The 26,632-nt window shown below is 40.2% G+C and overlaps 1 protein-coding gene across 5 annotated transcripts in view; it reads left to right on the top strand.

Annotated features, from left to right (window-relative positions):
• ARHGEF18 (Rho/Rac guanine nucleotide exchange factor 18) overlaps positions 1-24,051 on the top strand; it is a 52,340-nt gene extending 28,289 nt beyond the window's left edge. For all 5 annotated transcript variants that reach the window (XM_027796246.2, XM_055804509.1, XM_055804510.1 and 2 more), the window contains 19 exons: positions 2,687-2,831; positions 3,622-3,734; positions 3,892-4,032; positions 4,515-4,765; positions 5,501-5,626; positions 6,844-6,961; positions 7,391-7,639; positions 8,485-8,561; positions 10,486-10,664; positions 11,039-11,130; positions 11,439-11,627; positions 12,293-12,430; positions 13,472-13,593; positions 14,037-14,093; positions 14,831-14,878; positions 15,477-15,944; positions 16,667-16,994; positions 18,707-18,829; positions 18,916-24,051. In XM_027796246.2, the coding sequence (XP_027652047.1) occupies positions 2,687-2,831; positions 3,622-3,734; positions 3,892-4,032; positions 4,515-4,765; positions 5,501-5,626; positions 6,844-6,961; positions 7,391-7,639; positions 8,485-8,561; positions 10,486-10,664; positions 11,039-11,130; positions 11,439-11,627; positions 12,293-12,430; positions 13,472-13,593; positions 14,037-14,093; positions 14,831-14,878; positions 15,477-15,944; positions 16,667-16,994; positions 18,707-18,829; positions 18,916-19,076 (3,125 nt within the window). In that variant the 3' untranslated portion in view covers positions 19,077-24,051. The remainder of the gene's footprint in view (positions 1-2,686; positions 2,832-3,621; positions 3,735-3,891; positions 4,033-4,514; positions 4,766-5,500; positions 5,627-6,843; positions 6,962-7,390; positions 7,640-8,484; positions 8,562-10,485; positions 10,665-11,038; positions 11,131-11,438; positions 11,628-12,292; positions 12,431-13,471; positions 13,594-14,036; positions 14,094-14,830; positions 14,879-15,476; positions 15,945-16,666; positions 16,995-18,706; positions 18,830-18,915) is intronic.
• The last annotated feature ends 2,581 nt before the right edge of the window (positions 24,052-26,632 follow it).

Here is a 26,632-nt window from a genome sequence, read left to right as displayed (position 1 = left end):
TAAGACAAGCTGGCACTAATGGTCTGAACATAAATCTTTGTTGAAACAAAGTGGGAAAAGGGATCTGGGAGGAAAAAAAAACCCCAAAAATGAACAGCTTTATTACAGCATAGGCTTTGAAATAGCTTTTTGCTACTGGAAATGACCATCATGGTCACAGGTGTATAATTTAAATGGTGTTTTAATTTGTAGATGTTACAAGGTCTGCATTAATAGAACAGGCTTTTTGACTCTCCAGTGACTGACCGTAACTAGAGCAGAATTATTTTCTGCCTTGCATTTGGTCTGTTTGGTTGCTTTGATGGATGTAAGAAAGTTGATGTGAATGTCTGAGTATTACTATGTTTCATGTGTTTTTGTTAGGTATTTGACTTCCATTGCAAAGGTGTACTTTCTTATGAAATGATTCTTACCAAGAGGTAGCACAAAGGGAGTAATTGTTATAAGAAGATAAGTGGCTGTTTGTGTTACCATGAATGGTTTTCTGCATTTAGTAGAAAGTGCAGAGACTGAAATAGGAAACAGTAAGGAATAATGAAAATAGGAAAAGTTGGCTGTAGGGCTTGTCGTTGAAACATCTCTGTGGTATACAGTCTGGTCTGGTGTGATAGGTTAACAATGATCAATATGGTCTCTCAGCAGTGTGCAGACAGTGCTAATTGAACTCAGAAAATGGCTTTTTGTTGGTGCAGACTCTGCTAGGCAGCCAGTATTTATTTTCCATAGTCCAAAGCAGAAGCTGGAAATTAAAGGAACAGCTAATAGCGTGAGCATTGTATGTCTTTACCCATCCACTACAGACTGCAGTGCACAGCAAAAAAAAAAAGCCAGAGGTATTGTATCAATTTAAAAGAGAAACACATTTTTAACATGTAGTGTTTGTGTGTATGTGTCCCATCCCTCTCCCCATGTATTGCCTCTGGAGATTTTTAGATTTGGCCTACCATTGTGAAACAGAACTTTGTTCTTGGCTTTTGGAGCACAGAAGGAGAACTTGATGGCTGGTGATTTCAATACTTTCCCAAATGGAAACAGGAGAACATTTATCACCAAGCCTTTGTTTAGGAAACCTGCCTTTACAAATCTTGCTAATATCTGATTAGTCTCCTCTTTCAGGACAATGGGCTTGGGTCTCATCACTTGGAGATAGTGGAAGAGGACTCAGTTTACCTAGTTTGTTGTAGACTGAGAATGTGCATGTGCGTAGCCAGATTTCAAACCCAAACAGGTTTTGGGAAAGGTATTTCCAGCAAGAAAAGATGTGGTGATACAATTTCTATTACATGTCATTGATGAAACCTCCCCTGCAGCTCTAATACAATTCTAGTCAACTGTTTCAAGGAAGATGAAATGAGAGACAAGCAGATGTAGAGTATGGGATATCAAGAAATGTGGAAAAACCTGTTTCATAAGAAACATGAATACCTTGATTTAGCTGTGTTTTATTGAGCAAGGCAGAAGTAGAGTGAGAGATAATTGTTAGTGGAGGTACGCCAAGGAGTGCAGACTAAGAAAGGGGGAACTTCTGGGGATGGGTAGACACCAGTGTTTTTACAAGAATAGTTGTAAATTGGTGATGCGTCACCTTGGCTGGGAACTGAGGACTATCTGAGCTGCTGCAACAGCCTGGTCCTGAAGCAGCCTCTCAGACCCAGTACAAAAGGAAGAGTTGCATCTGGGTGTTAAGGCAAAGCTTGCCTGCAATGGCAGAGCCCTGGGTCCAAGGATCCATGAGATCTCTTCCACTCCCGTGTCCTTAAAAGCACTTTGAAAAAAGGGCAGCTGCAGACCTTGTTAGTGATAAGTTTTAAAGATTGTCTGGCTGATTCTTCATCTTTGACTTCTCTGAAGTTTCCTTTTTAAAAGGATGTATTTTGTCTCCTGTTCCTTATCATTTATTACAGACATTAGTGCTAAATAATTATTTTTTTATATCCATTTTTTATAACTCTATTACAGGCTTCCATGTATTGTGTAATAGTGATTAAAGTTTTAAATATCTTTCCAGTTCACAGTCTGTCTAGATTTAAAAAGCATTAAAAAGCTGCAGTATTAAAATTAAATTTAGCTCTGGTATCTATTATGTTCAGTGTGTGTGCATGCAGATATAAATCACTGTGTAGCAATAAGCATTGCAAAGAACTTGTGGGTTTTATGTGATCTCAGATTTTTCTTGTTTGCCATGAAATGTTCTGTGCCCTTATACGGTAGGGTGTGAATAATTGTGTGTAGGTTCTGGTGTTTTACTAAAGGAGAAGATACTTTGCAATTTCCACACTAAATGGGCACAGTAGGGACCAATTTCCTGCACTTCAGACCTGCTGATTTAGCCAATACAGTAAGTTAAGTGGCAGCTTTACATTTCTAGAAGGATCACAGGTAGTATAAAAACAGTGCATCTCTGGGGCCACTTTACTGTGCCAAGTCTGAGGGCAGCCAGTAGTGAGCATGGGGAATACAAATTCAAAAAGCAGCGGCAGAAGCAATACAATTCCAGCTCATCCTGAGCTGTCTTTTTGTGGTTCCTTTTCAAGAAAATGGAATGAGAATGTTTTTTTGGACAACGAGCTTTTGACATCCAAGATCCTGTCTGTTCTCCGTCCACATTCAGAGAGAGGTTTGAGAGCAGGCGATTTGCAGTGTACACCTCATTTTCTGAGTACCAATTCAATTTTTGCCTCTCTAGCCACTTCTTTGAAGGAGCAGCCCCGAAGTCTTCTCCTGGGACCGGATGGCACCCCAGTACTGTCACGGAATCTCGGTATGACTATCACCCAAAGAGGAAATTCTCAGTCTTCATTGAATACTGCTGGAGCCGTTAATAAATTTGGGTAAGTAAACTGCTTCTCTTCTATTTCACTAGCTTTTCCTGTCCCGTGCCCCCGGCAATGTGAAACAAAAAACAGTTACAGAACTAAAGCAAGAACTCACGTTGGTTTTCAAGCTCAGAAAAGATTTATTGAGCTTTTAATGCTGAAATTAATTTCCCTGAAAAGTAAGCTTTTTTCTGTTGCTTAAATCACCTTGTCTGTAGTCCCTCTGTACTATGAAACAAAAGATATCCTATCAAATAGGGCAGTATTTGAGTACCTCTGTCTACATTATGGCTTTTGTGGGTATATTTGTCTTTAGACTTGTGGAAATTCAGAAATGTCTTCTAAGTTCAGTTATTCTAGGTTGTGCTAGTTCTGACCAGTGTAGGAGACAGCAGTGTTTTAAATTGCAGGATACTATGATTAAAATAGTAGACTGATTCAAAGCTGTCTGCTGTTTTAAGTAGTAGTTTACTTTTTATGTGCCACGGTTATGCTTCCTTCGTAGTGAAAGTGCCCTTTGTACTCTGAACTGGCTATGGCTTGTCACCAGGTGATGTCTTTTTAAAATGTCATACTAGAAGTTGCATACTTGCTCATGCTGCTCTAATTAAAACTGTAATATTTCAGTGATGGAGTTGCTAAATTGATTTGACTGTTTAAAATTTGAGTGCAACAGTAGTTTTTATATACTGTAGTTTAGGAAAAATGCTTGTTAAAGTAGTTGGATTTTTTTTTTTTTTTTGTCAAGCAACTTAAAAATAACGTTCTGTTTTGGTCCCTTGGTCTAATTTCTTTGGCCATTTAGACTAATTTCAGGAGACATGGATGAAGGGGATTCAGTGTTTATAAAATTTAAGCAGACTTCAGATGACGTTGTCTCGCTTGCACCTTCAACAGCAGACTCCGTTTTTCTGGAAGGTATGGAATTTTCTGTGCTTTTCAGGATTTTTATTCAATTTCTGACACAGTCTTAAAGCAGCATTGAAATGTCTTTACCCTTGTTGTTGTTAATGATGATAATGAGGGATACGGTGGGAAACAACAATAATTGAAATTGAATGTGCTTTTGGTCTAGATGCATATTCTGTATCCCTCCGAAGTGAAATAGAAACAGATGCTCATGAGTTTGAGGCAGAGTCCTGGAGTGTTGCAGTGGAACAGTCTTATGCAAAAAGGCAAAAGAAAGATGTTATAAAAAGGCAAGATGTCATTTATGGTAAGAGTATTTGTTATTCTTGTAACTTTTTCTATTTCATAGTGCCAGTGTTTTGAAACAAAGCAGAAATCATTTTTACTGGCTCCCATTTTGACTTGTGCTTGGAAACTAAAAATGAGTGAAGATTTTCAAGTCTTGTTTACCTGTGTTAGTGTGCATAAGTCATCCTGTTAACGATTTAAAGCAACCCATAGTTTTCAGTATGCCTGTGTCAGCAGCAAAGCCCAGCTATACAATTAGGGAATAGCTCAACTGCAGCTGGGAGATGTCATTAAATGAGTAGGGTCCATCCCTGTTTGGCTGGGAGATTAACAGGGCAAATTTAGGAGCTTCACATCAGCGATGCAGATTGTGGTGAAGAAGAAGGTGGTGCAAAAGATGGTGGCTTTTGGAGTCTGCTCTTCTACATCTCACTAGTCACTGCACAGCATATAAATGACTTTTGATTTTTATTTTTTTTTTTATTATTTCCCCTTGCCCAGAACTAATGCAGACTGAAATGCACCATGTTAGGACACTGAAAATAATGCTGAAGGTATACTCCAAAGCCATGAGAGAGGAACTGCAGTTCCCAAATGCAGTTATCAACAAGCTCTTCCCCTGTGTGGATGAGCTGTTGGAGATGCATGGGCAATTTCTGCTCCAATTAAAGGAGCGACGAAGGGAATCCTTGGAAGAAGGCAGCGACCAAAATTATATAATCCAGAACATTGGAGACCTCTTGGTAAAACAGGTATGAATTAAATTCTACTAATGTTGTTGACACTATTTAATTTCTAAAAAGCTAACTGTAAGGTTAAAGTTATGTAAACATTGATTTAGTACTGGGTTTAAGATGATCTTCCCAGTGTAATGTGTGAGCATAACTCCCAGGAACACATGGTCACAGATAATGTGAGATGTTCATTAAGTGTTCTTTAGGCATGTGTGTATGCATGCTGTGGGATATGTCTGCAGATGGCTTGGTTCTGTCTTTGGTCTGTTTCAAAAGTAAAGTAATGCATTCCTGGAGCCATGTCAATGCCTGGTGTCCATGGCTTTCCTGCATTTAATGCCGAGCTTCTTGGTTCTGACCTTTTAAAAATGCAGTAAAGATCCTTTGAAGTCATTACAGCTTTAGCACCCATTCTGGTATGGAGTGGATGCAACAGTTTCTTTCATATATCATGACAATTTTTGGCCTTTCACCTTTTACAGTCCCTCAGTCTTTTTAAATGCAGAGGCCCAGAAATCCTTTTAAAAACTCTCATAATGACAACCATCATTTAATGTTTGGTGATCTTGTGGTATTCCAAGCTCTCATATGTCACACTGCATAAATCTCTCATTTCTGGTACAGAAGAAATTGAAATACCGAAGAAATGTCTCAGAAATCAGTTACCATAAAACCATGTTAAACCTGGGTCTTGCAGTGGAGGTAGCTTTGCTCATAATTGTTCACGTCTTTCATTCTTATGTTTCCAACTAGTTTTCAGGTGAAAATGGGGAGAGAATGAAAGAAAAATATGGTGTGTTCTGTTGTGGACACAATGAAGCTGTTAGTCACTATAAAGACCTGCTCCAAAGCAATAAGAAGTTCCAAAACTTAATAAAGGTAAACAACAACCAGAAGTCTACCGTTCTGACTGTCCATAATATACTTGACTAATTCAGGTTTTATTTTTTACTTAAAAGATTCCTTAAATTTGAATGAGCAGGGTTAGAGTCATGTTGTCATTATTTGATGAGTTGTTAGCTTCTTATATTTTATGACTTTTGAACTGTTTGGACACAAAGCCACGATTAGCAGGTGTTACATTTGAGGCAGGCTCTTAAGAGCACATAGGACTAGGGAACAGTATTTTTTCTATTCATGGCTCTATCACTGACAGCCCTGCTGTGTGGCCGTCTTTGTAAATTGGCTTCATAATAAATAAAATCAATGATAAATGCTGTTGATGAACTACTATAGAAAAAGCAGGTACTCTTCAGCCAAGTTTTACCCACTACGTCGTCTTTCCAAAACCAGAGGATTGGCTCCAGGGTGGTTTGTTTGTCTCCTGCACACTGTAATGTGCAATTAATAGGAAGGACTGGAAAGACACAGCCTAAGTGAAGCCTGTAACCTGAATCTCAGATGGCATGGCACAGTCCTAAGTATTCTCATTTTCCAGTCATCAGTAAGTGATACTGTGTGAACTTTCCAACGTAGTTCTATACTTACAGCTTCTCTTAACTAGTTGTCTTTAAAAGTGAGAACACTTTACTTTCAAGTAACTAAGTGAGTGGCCAGAGTTTTAAAATATATAGCTCCAGTACTTGGAAAGATCTTGGTACTGCATTCTGCTGCCAGGATTGTGCTCTACTAGCAGTCAGACTAGTGGGATTCTGATGCTTTACAGTCTTCCCTTTCTAAACAGAAATGTATCTCTGTAGATCAGCTTGCTGTGGTAAAATAAACACTTAGCTTATTCATTATTGACCTAATTTGGCTGTTAGGTCAGGTTTTAGAAATATAGTACTTCTCTGTATATGTAGGGACTAATCACATTATGAAAGGCAATCAGTTAGGAAATAGGCCATTAGATTTGGAACTTGCTCTGCTTGGCTCCAGGTTTAGTTCAACCATAATAATACCTAAAATATTTTCCAGTGATAAAAGCAAATTTTAATGTTATCAGGAGTTTTGCTTTAGTAAAACAGTGCAGCTAATTTTGTGGTGCTATGCCTAAATGTACAAAAATGTTTTGAGACACAAGATGTGTGAATGGAGGGGTGAGAGAGTTAGAGCAATGTATACAATGGATATGATGAGTCTGTCTTGTTTTCTAGAAAATCGGCAACTGTTCCATTGTGAGGAGACTTGGTGTTCAGGAGTGTATCCTTCTAGTTACACAGCGCATCACCAAATATCCAGTCTTGGTGGAACGTATTATTCAGAATACAGAAGGTAGGTTGTTTAACTTTTCCCAGAAGCCTCACAGTTGCCTGCCAGTTCTTTTTCTCCCATATTTTGAGTGTTCGTTCCTCAGACAAGAAGGGACAGGCTGTTACTGCCTTACACCTGGCTTTCTCACTTCTTTGTTAGCTGAAGATGCTGTTCTAGATGCAGATCCAGATCAGTCTCACCTCATCAGAGGGTCAAAAGCAGCATTCAGTTTCAAGTCTGCAACCACAAAACCATAGTAGGTTAAGCCTGCCAGTTCATTAGAGATTTAGAGCTTTAGGGTGTTTTATTTTATTTTATTTTAGAACTTCAGCTCTTAAGAAATGCTGTTAGATATTCATTATGGAACCTTCATGTTAAAATATGTTTGGGTGGTTTGTATCTTGCATTCCAGAGTTGAAAATGTGACTGACTGATACTCTTTTCTCTTAGCTGGAACTAGAGATTATGAAGAGCTGACTCAGGCCCTTAGTTTAATTAAGGACACAATCACTCATGTAGATGCCATGGTAAATGAGTGCGAGAAGGGGCAGCGCCTTAAAGAAATTATGCATAAAATGGAGCTAAAATCATCTGGAAAATGCAAAAATGGACTTTTCTTCCGCAAGGATGACATGGGACAGAGGCGGCTTCTGCTGGATGGGATGCTGTACTGGAAAGCTGCATCAGGACGACTCAAAGGTAGAGAAAGGACCAGTAAGAGAAAAAGTACAGTGGGGAAACAACTTTTTATTTATTGTCTTTTTAAGTAACTTTATTACTGATCAATTGAGTATAAAATAAGACGAGAATAACCTGCCTGTTTAATAGGATATTGGAGGAAATAGCACTTGTTCTATTCTTGGCTTGTCCAATAAGCATCTCTATAATGGTGCATGATAAGTTCCTTACGCTGTTTGCTGATTATCTGCCTGATCTGCTTTCCAATTCAAGAGGGAGGTCTTTAGATAGATGACAAAGCTTTGAGTCATACCAACTTAGTCTCCTGTGGAAAGGCATTATCTTGTGCGAGCTCTGTTTCACACTTCGAAAAAATTGTGTTGTGTCGACCCCATGACACCTTTGTTCTGCATAATGTCTGTTTTGCCAGAAAATCAAAACGGTGTCTGCCAGTGAATGTTTTAACAGCTTCATTGCTCAAGTATTCAAGGAGAAGCTTCAATGGCACACAAAATGCAGCCAAGAGTAGGTAGTACCATGAATGGCTGCAGTTCCAGAAAAATCTGCTGTTGAGGGAGACGTGTTGCCTCACGAGTGTTTGAGTCAATGCATAGGATGCCTATGTAGGTGTTCTCAAGCTTTAATTCCACTCCATTTGTGTTGTGCTGGTTCTGCACTACAATCTGTCTGTGGACAGCGCAATTGGAAGGCAGTAGTAGACCCAATATTGCAAATGTTGACGTGCTATTCCCTGACTCACAGGAAATTTAAGTCGAGATTTTTTGAGTCTGGAGCAGTCTTTCTGCTTTAAAACCTGACCTGCTTCTCCCTCCCTGGCTTTTGTTTTTTCTCTGTTGTTACTGTAGATATTCTGGCAGTCCTGTTAACTGATGTACTGTTGCTCTTACAAGAAAAGGACCAAAAATACACATTTGCATCAGTGGTAAGTATTGTTCTCCTTGTTTAATACATTCACTTAGAGTATTTATGAAAGTGATAGTAATTACAGAAGAAATACAGTTAAGAGATGTCAGATACTTGTGGTAGGTTCAGAAGGAAAATTAAGTTAACAAACCAGACAACTATTATAGAATCACTTTTTCTGAAGTAATTCTGGTACACGTTGAATCCCTCCCACTATCTCTTAGTGCAAAATAGTGTTCCTTTGCGTCAGCTGGTTCTAGCTGCCATGTCTGCAGTTTTTTGATGCCCTGCACATGTTCTGAGGTTCACTGCTTCTCCTTTTCTGGTGCTGTGACTTTCCCTTTCGCTGAACTTTGTTAGGCTGCTATTTTATACAAGTCATGAACATACTAGAACTGTGCTTGGAAAGGGACTTGCCAATAAGGTCTGCTTCTGTTTGCTAATGTGCAGGGAAATAATTTTCCATTTCAGTTAGGGGCGTGGTAACCATGGTTACATAGCCTAAGATTTACTGGGGGCAGAGAACTTTCCTGAAGTAAATGTAATAAGTACTAAATGCAAATGTAATTACTGCAGCACTCTAGAACACTCAGAGGATTTGCTCGCTTTTCTAGGGCATTTCCACAGGTATCCTCAGAGTAGTTAATTGTGTACATTTTGTCCTGATGTAGTTCAGTTATGGCTGTAATAGAACCAGTAACAGAGAAACTATTTTATGTAATTGTTTTCTTGGACATATTTTTTTCAAGACATTAACATTAAAGCTGAATTCTAATGGCAAAAGCTATTTTGGTGACCTCAGGGCTGTAAAAGCAACTGCTTTTCAAATTACCCTTCTTCTAATGCACAGAATATCGATGCTTTCATAAATCAGGATGGCTGCAAGTTATTCCCTTTTGAATAGCATTAGGTAAATCTTTGAACAATAGTTAATTTTATGACATTGCCTCTGATAGACTAATTCTGCCCTGTTTTCCAAATAAACAAAAATCTGAGCTATGAGCAGAAGAGCAAGTTCACAGAGGGGAAGAACATACTGTTAATGTCCAGCATCTTGACTGTTGTACTTCTTCATAGATAAATCAAGCAAATGAGAGGAGCAAACGGATTTGCTAAGTGATTCTGTTTTTCCAGTGACCTCTGTTCATGGCTTGAATTGCAATACAGCTGCTCAAAGATGCTGGCAAAACCTGGTGTTCCTGCTGTCTGTTTCACAGTTCAATTTTCTTTTCATCCCTCTAGATTATGTTGTGAAGGTTCAGCAGTTACCAAAAGCCATTTTCTTCTTCTAGGAAGGCTCTTTCTAGGCTATGTATGTTGGACCTATGGTGTACGAAGCATAGATGGGTTTTTAGTAACTAATATCCCTTCTGTAAATTTGTTTTCATTGCAAAGGCTGACAGCTAAAGCAGTTAATCCTTAGTTATACAATAATTGTCACCTGGTTTTATTATTCACAGGACCTGGTGGCACACTGTAACACCTCTGTCTTATGTTTTTATTTCTTTTCTAATTTGCCAGCTTGGAACTTCTAACACTTCCTTTTGTTCTCTTCTTTCACTTCACATGTGTCATTAGGGTTGTTGTTTTCTGTTTCAAATTTTGGCTTTGCCTCTCTTTGATCAAAATTTTTGACCCTGTTCTTGACTTCTGGGACCCAGTGGGAGTCTTCAGGTCTTTAAATCAATATATGCTTTAATATTCAGTTACCAAGACCTCTTGTTTTTGAAAGGTACATTCTTCATTCCATGTTCTCATCTGTAGTTGATAAGTATAAAATGACGTCAAAGGTCACATGAAGAGGCCGTAGCAATAAAGTTACAGCATTGTGATGTTATGGCTCATGGTGGCCCTGTATAAGTAGGAAGACAGGGGGAACTGGGTAACACAAACCCTAAAGAACGTATATAATGTAGTGCAATAAATTATATTTTGTTTTACAGGACTCTAAACCACCAGTTATCTCATTGCAAAAGTTGATTGTAAGAGAGGTAGCTAATGAGGAAAAGGCAATGTTCTTAATTAGTGCTTCCTTAAAAGGACCAGAAATGTATGAAATTCACACAAGCTCGAAAGAGGAGAGGAATTCCTGGATGGCACACATCCGTAGAGCTGTAGAAAGGTAAATTATGAATGAAAGCAGAAAGGCTTGATTTCTTGTTTGTCTGTCTTCTCTTTGCAGGACTCATAGGTGTAAACTTAAAATAAAAATCCATTTGACTCTCTTCAAATTTTCATTGTAAGACCAAAGCTTGCAAATCTGTTTGCGTTCTTTGGGAAGCCACTTATAAAGATGCAATAGAAACCAGCCAAAGACTTTATTCTGCTTTTTTTAAAAAACAAACGAAAAATTTAGTTGACTGATGTACAGTGCAACAGGGCTTTGGTTAAGCGAGGAATTTTGATACACAAAGGTAAACCACATCCTAGGCAAAAGCTTCAGGTTGAATCCTGAGATGCAAATCCAAATGTGTATCTGTCTCCCCCTTTGAACAGCTGTCCTGATGAAGAAGGAGGAACATTTAATGAACCTGAAACAGAGAGGAGGCTGGCTGAAGCAAGAGCTGCTAAGTTAAAAGAATTTCAAGGTAATGACTTAGTTACATATTTCACAAACTGCTTCTCAGAATCATTTGTGATTTATGACTGTCTTATTCTTTTATCCCATGATATGATCAAGTTTCTCCTTCACAAGTCTTTCAGGGTAGTGCTATATAGAAATAGTAAGTTAAATATGTCTAATAAGCTTTGTATGCTCCATGAGTTTTCCCCTTAACTATTAATTATATCTTTGCATTTGATGCTGTAATCATAAAATGAATAATAATCTTCTAAACTGAACATTGTACACTGACAGTGATTAGGAAGGCAGAACTGAGTTTGTTTCTTCCTTCAGAGCGTTTGAACATGAAAGATGACCTGATTATACAAAGTCTAACTGAGAAGCAACAGATTTATCTAGAAATGTATGAAATGAATGGGTTTGAAGACCATTCCCAAGGATCGCGATCTAGGCTACTTCTTCGGGGGGATATCTCAGAAAATCTGCAAGGAGAGGCGATTTTGAAGTCTGCAGTGACAGAAGGTAAATGCAGTGTGGGAAGGCGTATGCATTCACTCAGATGCAAGGGTGTGGATAAGCGTACAGGATCTCTAAGTACAGGTCCTGAAAATCATCCTGTAATAATGTAATACTTTTATGTAACACTGTTCAGACTCTCTTATTCACAGAACTGGTCTGCAAGATACGTAGAGTGCACCTGTATTTATAAGTAGAGAACCTCCAAAGCTTGGATTTTTTTAATTTCAGGGATCAACCAGTGGAGTCTTAGGATGTCTCTATTTAGATGGGTAACTGAGTGCTCTAATAATACGCCAATCCTGAAATATAATATTATATGAGGTTCATATATTAAAATAGCCTGTCTAAAGATAGTATACTTAGACAGAAAATAACGACAAACATAATTTTTATTTTGGAGACAAAAAAAGAAAACCCAAACACTCAAGGCTTGATAATCTAACCTGCAGTCAAGGAAGAGGTCATCTTTATATGCACAATACGAAGAGTATGTCATAAAGAGCTAGTCACAAAGGAAAATTCATCTGTCTTGCAGGAAATCTCTCAAACTGCTTGATCTTTTAGTGTAATGGATGGTTGAATATTTCTTTTTTACCTTGTTAGCATGATGCACTTGCCTCACTGCATAAGACATGGCTGTTTACATGGCATGTTCTCCTCTTTCCTAGCTGAAAACCTCCAGAACTTTATCTTCACTCACCTAGGCAGTGGATCCTGTCAGCCTGAAGATGGCTCTGGGTCAGGACTCCCCAGGAGAGCAGAGACCTTTGGAGGATATGACAGTAGTCCCTCAATTTCAAATAAAAGTAAGAAACAGACCATTCAGCATTCTTCTGAGCTTCTTAGCTCTTTACTGTGTTTCTCTGTACAGATAATGAAATAAGAACAATTAATTAAGTGAGGCTCTGATACAAGGAAGCTTCACCAGGCTCTGAAAGGAGGATAAGAGCAAATTTCTAGCATGAAGTATTAGCATGTTGTATCTTTTGCTTCTGATACCAACACTAGGGAGCAGAGTAGGCCTCTCTGTTAACACTGAGGGCGTTACCTTCACCCATACTTTTTAAATAACACAATTCCACACAGAATTCTAATTTTGTTAAAAATAAGCTTGACCTGAAAAGCTAGGGAATTTGATTTCAGCTGCCTGCTTTTATTATTGAATCGTAAAAACTTTTTTTCTACTTCCTTTGGTATCTGCACAGTCACTAAAGAGTTGCCAAAACCTTAGATAATATAAATTGCTCTTTTAGCACACATGATTTATCAGTTCATTAATTGAATGGAAACACTAGATACTATTTATCTCTATTTTTGCTTCATGCATTACTGAAAAATAAAATGATCTTTATTTCAGTGATTGTTAATCTGTAGAATACTTTCTGTTGTCTCTGAAAGGCTATATATGTATGTCATACCATAAGTGCTTTATACAGTATATTTATATCCCATCTCCCCCTACCTCCTTCCACGCTTCCAGTGGTGCTGCTTTGAATAGAATTTTTCTGCTAACAACTATTCCATGTTACGAGCTTGCATTTCTGGTAGCCACAGACGATCACTTTCATGCGTGCATTGTGGTTGCTTTGCTTAAAATAGTATAACGTAATCTGAACTCACTGTCACTCTATCTTAACCCACTCTCCTTCAGGTTTTATACTTTTTTGAGCAGTCCTACCTCATCACTGTCATCTGCTCTTCCATTTTGAATCATCATGGAGAAGCCATGCAGTTGCATATTGGCTCTAACTTCAAAGCCACAATTTTTTTCTGCTTTCTCTGTTGTGCAGTGAGTTGTCACAGGCCCTGTGCTGTTGTGAGCTATTCATCCTCCACTCTTCCCTCAGGTGGTGGTTTTAGGAAGAACAGTGGTGGTGACCAGAGACAGTGGGACTGGCGAGGCCCTGCACTAGGTTCAGATGTGCAGCTCCCTGACCTCCCTTCTGATGCAGAAGAAGGATTGCAAACCGTACGTTGGGCTTACGCATGATTTAAATGCATTTCCTCATGTTCCTCTTGATAAGAGTGGTGCAGGACACATCTTGCGAAGTTAAAAGTGGTAATAGCTGGTAGGGCTAGGCTGTAACAGAGTTGTGTCTGTCAAATTACTAGGCTCCATTAAGGATGTTTTGTGGGGCGAGTGGATAGCTTAACACTTGAGAGGCATGCTAATTGGGTTTCAGATTTGTTCATTTGATGCTGTACCATTAATGCTAGCTTTAATCACCATGCACCTGTTTCAGCCTGGCCTTTAAGTATTTTTGATGTGTGTCCTTCAGAGTATGGGAGCAATCTGTGCTCCGTCAGTAAATCTGTTCCCTCCTGAGACGAACCCTTCCAACTTGTTCTGGCAGCACTACCAATGCCTGACAAGTGTCTCAAGCACAGATGTTGGTTTTGTCTTTTTTACAGAGTGATGTAACAAGGCTGGATGACAGCAGTGGTTTTCAGCTGACCATAGAGTCTCAGGTACATTACTTCTGCTGTTACAAAATTGAATGGCAAATAGCCATATTATAGCATGCAAAAACAAAACAAACAAAAAAAACCCCAAAACAAAACCACCACCAAAAATCTTAGTATCTTTAATATCTATGGAACCACAGGCACATTAACATCCTTTACCTCATGATTCAATGCATTATTAACTCCCTGTCCATGGCAGGGGCGTTTGAACTAGGTGATTTTTAAGGTCCCTTCCAACTCAAACCATTCTATGATTCTATGATTATGAATACAGAGATAAAATGCCCATTAGAGAACAAAGCCGGGCTCTGGGTATGTAGACAAGCGTTTCAAAGAGCTGGCTTCGCAGCTCACTGACAAAACTTGCCTCTTGAGTTTCCCATGAGTGCTATACCTGCGTAGTGATTCAGTGCTGGAGCATGGGAGGAAGTTATCATTAAGTAGCGCATGTGAAGAAAACTGATGATGAAGATTGCACGCTGTAATCCCAGTGATATTTGCTGGGCACTGATTCACATCTGCGCAAGGACTAATACACTGAAATTCACTGTGCCTGCATATTGCTCTGTTGGCTGTTCCTGTGTTAGAGTACTCTTGTAACCATGCACCCATTGTGTGTGGGTTTGTACACATACCATTTACATTCACTGCTTAAAAATAATAAAGTCATGCATCAAAGCAGAGCTCTCTTCAAGTGTCTAATGTCTGTCTTTCTTCCCCCTGCCTCCCCTCCTCTTCAGCTTGTCCAAAGGATACAAACGCTGTTACAGTTGCTCTTCAGTCTTCAGGTAAACCACTATTTATTATCCAAGAGGTTTGTTAGGTATTAATTGTAATCAAATTTATGCAGGTGTTGAGAGGAGCTACCTTGAAAACATCCCGTAAAGCTAGAGTGAGCTGCAGATTTTAAGACCTGAGACTCAAGGAAACAAACATTGTGTCCGGTATTTTGAAGGAAGTGTTAGATCTGTTGTCTTAAGTAATTTTTTCTTTTTTCCTACTTGCTTAAATGCTGTTCTTTTGCTACTTTGAGCTCCATCTGCTCTCTGTGCACGTTTCGTCTTTAAATTGTTGTTGATATACACATGTGTATGTATTAGTTGTTTTTACTATAATCTTGTAGTCAGCAATATTTTGACTGATTGGATTCAGAGTAAGAATTCTAGGTGCAAGTAATTAATTTTGATACACATAAGTGTAACTTACTTGCTTAGCCATCTTCAGTATCGTGTTAGTCACAATGGGCTGTACAAGCTGGAAGTTTGATCTGCTCATGAAGACAAAAGTCTCTGTGATCTAACCTGGTAGATGGCATTGTCTTTTGTTTAGCTGTGCATGTTTTTTGAACCCATATGCCTTATGCCGAACATCTTATTTCCCCTCCAGGCAGTGATATCTCAGCAGGATAGCTACATTGAGCTGCAGCGTGCCACCATGGTAGACCGGGAGAAGCAGTATCGACTGCAGTCTACACGAGGCAATCTGCTGCTAGAGCAGGAGAAACAGCGGAACTTTGAAAAACAGAGAGAAGAACTGATGAATGTACAGAAACTTCAGAACCAGCTGAAGCTGGAGCAGCAACGCCTGGAACGGGAAAGAAGTCGGCAGCAGAGGGAATTTGAAAGCACAGAAGCTTGGCTGCAGGAGCGTGAAGAGGAGACTCGGCAACTGAGAGAGAAGTTGAATCAGGAGAGGGAAGAACTCGAGAGGCAGCGAGAGGCCTATCAGCATGACCTGGAGAGACTGCGGGAAGCTCAGAGAGCGGTCGAGAAAGAGAAGGAGCGTCTAGATCAGCTAAGGAAGCTGAAGAAGCAGAACACAGTGTCAGGCACGTTCTCCCCAGAAATGGGACAGGTGAGGAATTAATTTTCTTGGAGTTTTACTTCTGTTACCCTGCTTGCTTCTGAACAACGGTTGTCCTTTTTCCGGCGCTACTACATGTTTTCTTTTCACTGGGCTCCTTGAACCATCATCTGAAATAGCTGGTGATGGCTACTGTCAGAGAGATCGGAGCTTGGCAGTTCCCCAGTGTCTGTGAAATTCCACCCAGACATTTTGTAAAGAGAGTACTTTTTTAAAAAACATAGAAACAGAGAATGGGGGGGGTTTAATGTGGCTGACTGGGGATTATTTTTTTTTAAATACAGGAACTGCCCTATTGCAAACAATTGATTGCAGAAGATGTGCTACATTGACAGCATTTTGTACAGTTGACTTCTAAAAACATTTCTTGTGTTTGAAAATAGGAATTTTGGGGTCTGATTAAATTGGTTCATTCGTTACTGTCTGAAAGTCCTGCTTTCTGTCCGTCCTGTCATCACCTAGTATTGTCTGCTCCTGCACTCCTTTGCCAGGTGCAGTATTAAGCAGTCTGGAGCTGCTGAGGTTCTTTTCAGTGTTCAAGGTCTTACAATCTTGCTTTTCCTTCTGTTTTCCAGCATGCTTTAGGCTTAGTTTAACCTGTCATATTTTTCACTAGAAAGTGCGTTGTGCTCTCAGGGCTGAGGGTGGTCTCTCCTTGTATCTGAGAGGGTGAAGATACCTGTTTGACCTAGAATGATTTTTTCCTCACATAGAACCAGATGCTAAGTCATTCTGTCAGCTTCAATGGAGAAGGGTTGGAACCATCTCTCCCCATCTTGAAATCCTCTGTGAGAGTGAGCGTCTCCGGGATGGATTACCTGGAACGGCCAGACTTGGTTCGCAGGGACAGTACCACCCTGGAGAATCGTCCAGTTCTTGCATTGAAGAATGAAGTGCCAATACATCTTCTGAGTGCAACTAACCAGATACAGAAACCAGCTGCAGTCCAGCAGCAGATTCCTACTAAACTGGCCACTTTTGTAAAAGGAAGCAAAGAGAAAGGTGGGAAGAACAAAGCATCTCATAGGACAGACAGTTCAGGTAAGTGTATTTAAATGCATTTCTAATCTTTACCAGCATCACAGGGAGAAAGAATGCTGCCATTTAAACCTCTGGCTACCCCTGTGGAACCCAGAAATTAATATGCTACAAATTGTTAGTGTGATTACTGCAGTCAGTAGACTCTTAAAATCTTGAAGTTAGGAGTTCCATGTGTATACTCTATAAATTGGAAATATAGCCCAAAGGGATAATGTGGACAATGGAGTTCTGTAATCCAACGGGACAGAATGGTGATGAGAGGTTGTAAATCTGGATGTAAAATCCTCTTGCCTAACTGTAGTGTTAAAGGAAAACGGTGCAGCGGGAAGCTTGTTCTGCGTGAGCAAAATGTTTTGAGGCTGGCTTACCCTTTTCTCACTATCTGTCCGGAGTTGTAACAACATTGAAGGCGATGCCTTTCTTAGCACCAGTCAGTCATTAAATACAGATTTCCAGGCCAGAATTGAGGTGTAGTCCATGTTGTAGAGTTCAAAAGGGCTAATTTTGTCACAAATAGAAGCAAGTAAAAATACAGTCATGCTGTCATGATGTAATTTCTGCTGCTGACTGCTAGGTACTAAAGTAGTGATCTTTGCCAATGACAGATGCAGTAAAAACCATTTTTTCTCTACCGCTTAAAATAGCCTTACTGCCATCTTAGGAGAATGACTAATTTTAAGTTACAAAACTATCTTTTTAGCTTTGTGTAGGGTTCAGACTTGGCAGGCTTACCCATCACTTGAGCCTATGCTACGACAGCAGCCTCAGGGCCAAACCTGGCTCGGGAAGGGAGGGGGAAAGTCTTTCGCTTACTGTAGCAATGTCTGTCTCTGTTGTGCCTAAAGTTTAGTACATTTGCAAACTTGCTTATGTTTTTGCACATAAATGAAGCCTCATAGGATCTTACCCTGAATACCAGATGCTGTTAAATGGGAAAATAAAGCTCTAATACCACATCTCCCCAAGTTTATTTTTAATAGCTCTTACATAATGATCTCTGTAGTGGAAATTTACTTAATGGTGTTTTTCTGTAATTTATGTGAAAGATATAAAACACAAATATATTGGTCTCTATTCTCTCGTGAGCATTAGTGGCATGCATGCTTGTTACGCCTGTCTGCAGATCTTGCAGTAAAATAGAACAAGACTTTCTGCACCAGAGGCAAAATACTGTGTATTGAATTTGGGTTTTGTGATGTGTAAGGAATGTGTACTGAGAGGAGTTCTTTGGATCCAGAGTAACTGTTTAATGAATTGCTTTTATTGTTGAAATTAAGAAACTGAGAGGCTGTAACACCAGAATTAATGTACTGTGCTGCTGAGCAGCTGTGAAATGGAGAGCACAGAGAGAAGTTCATCACAGTCCTGTGTGTTAAAAGTAGCACAAATAGCCGTTGCTATTTGAATGCTAGGGACAAAGATATTTTTTTCCCCTCTTCTGTGCTTTGTAATACTAGGTTTTAAATCTGTGATTGTCAGGGCCTGCTAGTAACTGAATTAGAAGTCCTCAAGGAGAGGAGAGAGAAAGTATTAATGGTCTAAACAGCTGAAGAGAAAATTTAAGTAACTTGCAAGAGAAGCACCAGCTCTGTGTGGTATAGCAGCTTCCTTGGATATGTAAAATTTTCAGTACAGTGGGCCCCAGCATGAAATAGTGAAATTGGTGAATTACTGCTAGCCTCAAATACTGATTGGTAAAATACTTTCTTTAGCATCTGTTGATCAGAAGCAGCTACTTCCCCCGAGGCTTGTTGGACGAGAGGAGGGTGTCCTGAGAGGCAGGCGATCAGCAAGTCCAGTTCTCCCAAGCAGCCAGACCACTGCATTCCAGCCAGGTATGTCTTGCCCAACTTGCATGCTCATGGAAATGCATGTCTCTGTGCAGTGTCATGAATATGTCTTCTTCCATTTTTTTCTATAGAATTGTATGGCCCTACAGATGCTCAGCCGGAAGCACTTTCATCTGCCTCAGCGAACCTGTTCAAACCCAGTAACGTTAACGTTCAGACCCTGGTGACCCCTCAGCCGAGTCTGTTAAATGTGCAAGATGATACCAGCAAAGAAGATGTAATTTTCTTCTAATTCTTTCCATTTAAAGATTCATCTTCTGACTTACTGTTTCAAGAACTCAGGCCCCAGTGTGCAACGTGACACAGACCTGACATGGATGTCTTTTCATCCCTGCCCTGTTACTACTAGCAAGGACCAGACCAGGATTACCATTCTACTTTGTTGGCTTTTCTGCCAGCAGGTCAGAATGAGGACACAGTAGTAACAATTTGCTTTAAAATTCTCCAGACGTGGAAATGTATTGACACATGGCATGGGTATATAAATTCAGAGCATATCAAAATGCTGCCGTTTATTGTAATGTGCTCTTTTTGGAGAATGTACACTCTTCGTGGGCACCATCTTGTACATTGTTATATTGGTTGAACTGCCCAGATTTTTATGTAAAAATTTTAGTAGTAGGCCCAAAAATGGCTGCAAATTTTTAAAACCATTTTCACAGGTAAACGGTCAGTAATGGGTAATGCTAATAGTGTGTTGATAACTAGTTGACTAGTAAGCCAGTCTCCTTACAGCCAGGCATGACAGATGTTGTGATACCGGCTCAGAGAAGCTAGACTAATCTGTCTGTTTCTTTAGTGAATTCAGTGGAGGACATGCTCAGTGGCGAGGTACAGTGGAAGAGAGAAGGTAAGCTTCTTTACAGAGTCTTCAAGGGTCAGGAGCTCCACCTGCTTGTGGATGAGAAGGGCTGGACATGTGAGAATATACAGCGGTAATGAAGAGCTGGACTAAATGCACATTTCATTGGCCATTAGCTTGCAGGGATACCTGTCTCCTTGGAGACACTGGGTTGCTCTTCATGTTAGTGACAGCAGTACGGGTTCCCAAGCAAAACTCGTGAGCTGGTTCAGAATGGGCTTAGAGACTTAGATTTTATTCTTTGCTGAAGACATGTATAAGAAACATTTGAATACAGTAATTTATTGTCTTGTTTAATCCTAAGTTTTCTGCATCTTTTGTTTGTTAACTTGTTGGGACTTTACTCCAAGTACTAGGAAGATATCAAAGCTGCTGTTACTGCAGAGACTTCTCTGCAGCACTGTGTTAGGAATGAAGGGAATCAGAACTATTTGGTTTTAAAATTGGAAAAAAAAGAAAAAAAAAAAGAAATACTAAAAAAAAAAAAAAATACTCCTGGCTAAAACCTGTGCTGGTTTAGCTGCTTATAGCTAAACCAGCTTTGATACCTCTTGTTAAATGGGTCAGTTCTTAATCATGGAATGGTGATGACATTAAGTGTTCTGAGCAAAAGGCATTATTTCTCTTTGTAGTAATTTGCACAGTCATTTTGTTGTGTTGTATTACTTCACTCTGTATCTCAGTTCTTTATTACACACATCGCCTAAGGATGTGTATTCCAATATATGTTGAATGTGACCAGTCAGATATATTGTGCACAGGAGAGATTTTTTAGAGGGTTTTATTACAGAATTAAAGGAATCAGTATCTCAGAGCTTAAAAACCTGGGTTAATACTTTTCAGAACACGATTGAGAATATATTTTTTCTGTATCTTTAACTCTGGTTTAAAGTGATTTTTAGCACCAGTGAATGGAATGCCTAGTCAGTTCTCCATCCAGTCATGTGGGAATGGCATCGAATGGCAATGTGTCAGTCTCCTTAAATCACTGATGCTGTCTCAGCAGTTAGGCCCTATGTGACATTAGTAAAATTCTTTAAGGCCTTAACTTCACTTTGCTTGAAAGTATTTTTAAATATTTCTGTAGTGCAGGAAACATTATAAATTTTCAGCAAAAAATACAGCGGTTATTTTCAAGTGGTGATAATGTGGGTTATTGTGTTCAGAGAAGAAATAGAGAAATCTAAATTTAGTAGTCAGTGTGAGGGGAAAGATAAGCTAGAAAATACTGAATTGGTCTTAGGGAGCAAGCACTCCTTGCTGTAACACTTGTTGGATTTAAGGGGTTTTTTCTTCACTGAGTGATGCTGGTATAAACCTGAAGCAATGGCACTGAATTCAAGGAGAGGGAACTCCAAACCATCTGGCTTCTTACCACACTGGTGATACTCCCCCACCTCCGAGCAAATTATTGCTCTGAAATTAGACATGATTAACTGTCATACCAAAGGACTGCTTGGTAAATCATCAGCACTGCAGAATTTACACAGATTATCAGCGGCTAGATTTGCAGAAAACAGTGTAGGGAACATAATGATTTTTGCATTGTTATGATACGATGTTGATGATGGTTAGAACATGGTTCTACCCTGGATTCATTTTTTGCATTCCTTAAAAGCTAGGTTGGAAAGGAGGGGAATTCTTCTTAAAATGAATGTAACTTCTGATTAAGCCAGCTTGTGAGATCCAGCAGCTCTGTAGGACTGATTTTTGAGCTGGTTGATGGGGAGACTCCAGTCATCTCTGACACCCATGCAATTTCTACTGTAAACATTCTGTGCATTCTGCTGTTTCACTGTACATTCTCTCCTTTGTGCTGTGGTTGGGGCCACTCCTAGTGTAAACTATGATCCTGTTGCCTTAAATTACCAGGTTTTTAGAAGGAAAGCTAAGTTGCATCAGTGGAATTAAACCACCTCAACCAAAGAGAGATGTCTCTGTTTGGGTATTGGAAAAAAAAAATTTTTGAAACATTTATTTAGCTTAATTTTGTGTCTGTCCTAAAGTATGGGACAGAGTGTTCTATGGACTGAAGAGGTTGGTTTGGCTACTGTCGTCTTCTTCTTCTTCTGTGCAATGAATGAACTTAGATACAAAACAGTGACATCTAGAAAATAAAGTCTGCAGCAAGGCCTCATTTCTTTTAATGTTTTAATTAAAACATAATTGTTTTAATACTCAGTCAGCAGTGCTTCAAATAAGTTACGGCTGTTAGCAAATGGATCCAGGACTGTTACAGGCTAGGCTGTTGGTTCAACACCCCAAGAGCTCCTTGAAATATGGGTTTTCAATCTGTAACTGGGAAATTACCTTGAAAGTCATTATTTGTCCTCAATACACATGTCTAGCTGCAGCTAGCTTTATGAAGACTGTTTTCACCTGGAACAGGGACTGCATCTTCTTTCACTTGGGTCAAAATCATTGAAGTGCCATACTAGGTATTCATGTGGCATCCTGTTCAGTACCATACCCAGCTTGGAGAAGGTTGTAGAATTAGCGAATTCTGTGATATCTTATTGCTAGTGCAGCATTTACCACACCAGAGTATGGTAAAATTATTTGTAGAAGACTGAGGGGAAGATGAATAACGGGTCATCGCTTCTGCAAAACTGAGTCTGTGAAGCTGTTATCAGATTACTCCAGCTGAGTGAGCTAGTTTTGGACTCTACTCAAATCTCGTTCCTAGAAAAATAACTCTTCTAGGTGAAGTCGTTTGCAAAATACTGCTGTGTCCTGGGCTAAGTAACCTGCTGTTGATTCAGAGTCATATCCTTTCCATTTGACTTTTTGATTACTTCAGATAAAGATTCCTTTTAAGTGATACCTGAGGATTAGACAGTTCAAAATTCTGTGCCTCCCAGGTGCCTTTTGGCTTCTTTCTGAGCTGGGGTGTGGAAGAAAGCACGAGCTTTGAACTGCCACCTTCTTTGCTTTGTGTCACAGCCTTAAAATTGTCATGTTTGTCCTTCAATATTGTGATGTTGCAATGTAGAGGCTGTCTCTGTGGTTCTGATTTTCCATTTTAACTGGTGTAAAGGATGCTTCCTCTTTCCCTTCCCATCTGGAATATGGTCATTTTGTATTTCAGACTGAGGATCCCTCCATGTTCACTAGTACTGAGCACATCTGCCCTGTGTGCACTGTAAATGCTTTCCTAGTTTCTAACTGTGCTATCTGTGGATTGTAGTTGTGGCATGTCCCACAAATTGAGATTGCTAATCATTTCCCAGTGTGAGGCAGAAGAATTGGTATTTCTAGAGACGCTTGCTCATCAAGGTAATATCATTTGTGCAAAGGTAGGAGTAATTCTAAATTATTTGCGGACAGTTTTGTCTTTCTGAGTAATAGTCAGATGATCCTGTGTACATGGAACTTGGTGTTTGTCATTTGCATTTACAATGGAAGTTGAAACTTAAACTGGGAAAGGGTTAAAAATACATCCTTCATTTCACTTCTACTTTGAACTTTTCAGAACAGGAGCTCAGGCTCCCCGGTGCTGCTCAGTGGAGACCCTGTGTGTTGTACCCCTGTGCAAGGGAATTTGGAGCGTTTTGTTGTCTTCCCCAGCAGTTCTCGCCTTTACAAGAAAATAATCTTGACGCCAGGGTACGTGTGTGCTATCCTTGCCTGGCGTTCTTGCTGAATAGGTAAAAGACAAGCCTTCTCCCCTGCTCTCTCTTTTGAGGCCAGACCCAATGACTTTGTAACCACTGGCGGCTCTTTATCATTTACCGTCAGTGTGTGCTTCATCAAATACCATTTGTGTGAGCTCTGGTTCATAACATTTGTGCCATGTTTATAAATCAGTTTTTTATATTTTTGTACTGAAATAAATTGGAGCACTTTAGAAATGTTTATTTCAAATTCCATTTCTGTGTGTGTATCTGGAAGGAAATCTCTCATGGAGGTAGATCCCAGCATAACTGCGTGCATCTCACTTGGAGCTGTGAACTCTCTTGATGCTCTTTAGTCTTAGGTCTGGTTTCTAGGCCCACCTTGCACTGTAAAGGTTTAATAAATAATCATGGTCCATGGTTAAATTGACCATTTTGTTGGGGAAGAGTTTGGTTTTGTTTTTTGTTAGGGTGTAAACACTGTAAATAATTCCTTTACTGTTCATACTGCAGTAGCAACATCTTTGTAGTCTTTATTTTATTTGTAAAGTTGATGGTTAAATGTTAATATTATGTTGAACTGTGCACTCTTGATTAATTGTAAACTTGATCTTAGCACACCAAATGATGATTTTTACAATGATTGCAATGTTTCTCCACTGAAGGATTTTCAGAGCTGCAATAGGACTGAAACCAACTTCTAGCAATAAAAAAAGAACACTTAAAAACTGCCTTTATATCTTTTTTTTTTAAAAAAATTATTATTATTTTCTGTTTGAACTAAATCTCAAGGCAGCAGCCACTTCTCATGTGCTGCTCGTTTTCTACCTTGGACAGAAATAACGTGCCATGTGAACAACACTCCGATGGTTTTCCAAAGGAGAGGAATGGAGCATAGGAGGTGTTAAGTGGAGGATGCTAATAGCTGCAGACCTTGCCAGTGAGGTGAGCACCTAGGAAGAAATCAGCTGGTCTCAAAATGTTTGAACTCTGCATGCTAGCAAGAGAGTGAACCTAACAAATTTGCTTGTAATTAGCAAGTAGGTACTTTGCATGGTGCCAGTCTGAGACATGCCTGGCTCTGTCCCAGACAGTATCAGTTCCTATTTGGAACAAGTATAACAAAAATAGAAACTTTCTCTGTAGTGCTTGTGCCAGTTTGGCAGCCCTCGCTCCCTACACCATCCCATAGCCTCTGGCTGGTACAGTGCTTCCCAGCTCCAGAGTCAGCAAGTTGCGTTTCCTGGTAAAATCCCCACTCCGAGGAAGCCCAAAAGCTGTAACCTTAAATAATTTCTAGAGATTAGAACAGATGCAAAACTGGGGAGAAAGGAGGAGAACTGGGACTTGGGTCGGTGCTCTCTAAAGGAAGAGGGATGATGTTTGTCATCAGAATCCGGGGCTGTAGTCAGTGCTGAGGAAAACCCTCACCTGGTGTTGGATGACAGTGCCAGTGGCGCAGCCTGGGAATCACACAGTGATAAGGCTTTGTCTATCAAAGAATCTTTGGAGGACCCAGGTTCCTTGTGTACAGGAGTCGGCAGGGTACAGTCTGCATTTGTCAGTCTCTGAAGTGCAGTTGACATCTGGGTTGTGGCACAAACTGGAACTTAAGTGGAAAACCAAAAGTTTTTCTGTTTTTCCTGATGTATGTAAATAATCGAAAACTTACAGGCACACCAGTGTTTTAAAATAAGACTTGAGCTTTATGGGGAGTAACAGACTGATGTGTTAGCGCATGAAGTTTTAAAGTGTGTGTGTATAAGCTATTGCTTGCAATTCCTTTACGGCAATATTTCTTACTGTCTGCTTCTGCTCTGTTCGGCTTGCGGGGAGCTCGGCTGCCGCGGCCGCTGGAGGTCAGTGCCCCCGTGCGCTTTCAGACCTTGCTGTCTGCTGCTAGAGCAAGGCAAGTCACGTCATGTCCCTTTCTACGTATTTTTCAGCAGCAAGAAATGGCATCAAAGTGGGGGACAACTGAGAGGGACAGTCTAGGCCAGAAGTTAGGAGGAGCTGCTTCCAGAGAAGTGGGTTTAATTTTTATTTTCTAATTGCACTGTACTGTGCTGCAGCCATAATCATGTGTCAGACCAGTAGGAATTACTTCAAGAAAGACAAAAGAGCCTGGATCAGGGAGATCCAGGGTTAACGTGTCCAAGAGGGATCCCTGCAGCACAGATTCCCCCTGGGAACTGCCTGGATGAGGCAGCCCAGAGCTCAGCTTGGGCAAGTTTAAATCTTGGGCAGAATTTGCATCTGTTACAAGTTTGGTGCTGCTGCAGCCATCAGTCTTCAAAGGAGTGTGGGTGTTTCCGTGTTACACTTCAGGCTTTGCCGCAACAGCAGGGTAGGCATTCCTTTGGTGATTGCCAGCACCTTGACTGACAGTATCATTGATAACGCTGTCACTCCTCTATGAGGCACATTCTCTGTTTTTCCGAGAAGGGTGTGATTTCAGGATGGACCGCGGTGCCTTCAGAGCTGTTAACTTGCTCATACCAGTATTCCAGCAGCTCCGCCCTGCCTTGTCTCTCTTTAAAATCTGTAGCTAATTAACCCGAAACCCAAACCACATTCTTTCTATTTGGATGAATCATTTTGAGGCCATAGGCAATGACCAGCTTTATGCTAAACCTTCCTCTTTCATGTGGGTGAGACATGGCTGATGGTTCCCATCCGTGCATCTGAGATTTATTGGCAAGCCAGATGCTTGAGGACAAACGTGCACAAAGGATATTGGCTCCGTAGTGTGTGCTGACAGTGGGAATGTGCTGGTTTCTGCCTTTCCCTTTCCAAACCCCTGTGACTCAAATCCAGTTTAATTTCTCATCCCTGCAATGGGGCCAGCCCAAGGCTCAACAGAGAAGGGATGTGGGACCTGTCCTTGTGTGGTGCCTGCATTGTTTGCTGCTTCTGGGACCATGGGATCTGGCAGAGGATCAAAGCCAAACCCTCTTAAGAGCTGGAGTGTGCAATGCACGGTCCCTGGCTCCGGGACAGTGTCGCATGCACAGGAGGCTCAAACAGGGCTTTGTTGCAGGGCTCCTGAGCAGCACCGTGTAGCCATGCCTCTCTGGTGTCAGAGCAGTAGCTGGTGCTTTTTCACCGTATGGGGCACAGTGTGTTGCTAGAGCTGAAGCTGTCTCAGATGACTGCATGTGACATGCAGATCTTTCAGGAAATTTCAGCCCCAGTAGATGTGTAACGTCCTTTTTCCCTTCTTGAACATTTGAAGTCACAGACACAAATCACACTGGGTGTAGTTAGTGCTTTGTTTTTCCCGGGCTGCTGTAAATTGTCATTGTAACAACG

The sequence above is a fragment of the Falco peregrinus genome, chromosome 5 (assembly GCF_023634155.1).
Source record: "Falco peregrinus isolate bFalPer1 chromosome 5, bFalPer1.pri, whole genome shotgun sequence".
NCBI lineage: Eukaryota > Metazoa > Chordata > Aves > Falconiformes > Falconidae > Falco > Falco peregrinus.
This window is presented reverse-complemented; position numbering and strand designations above follow the sequence as displayed.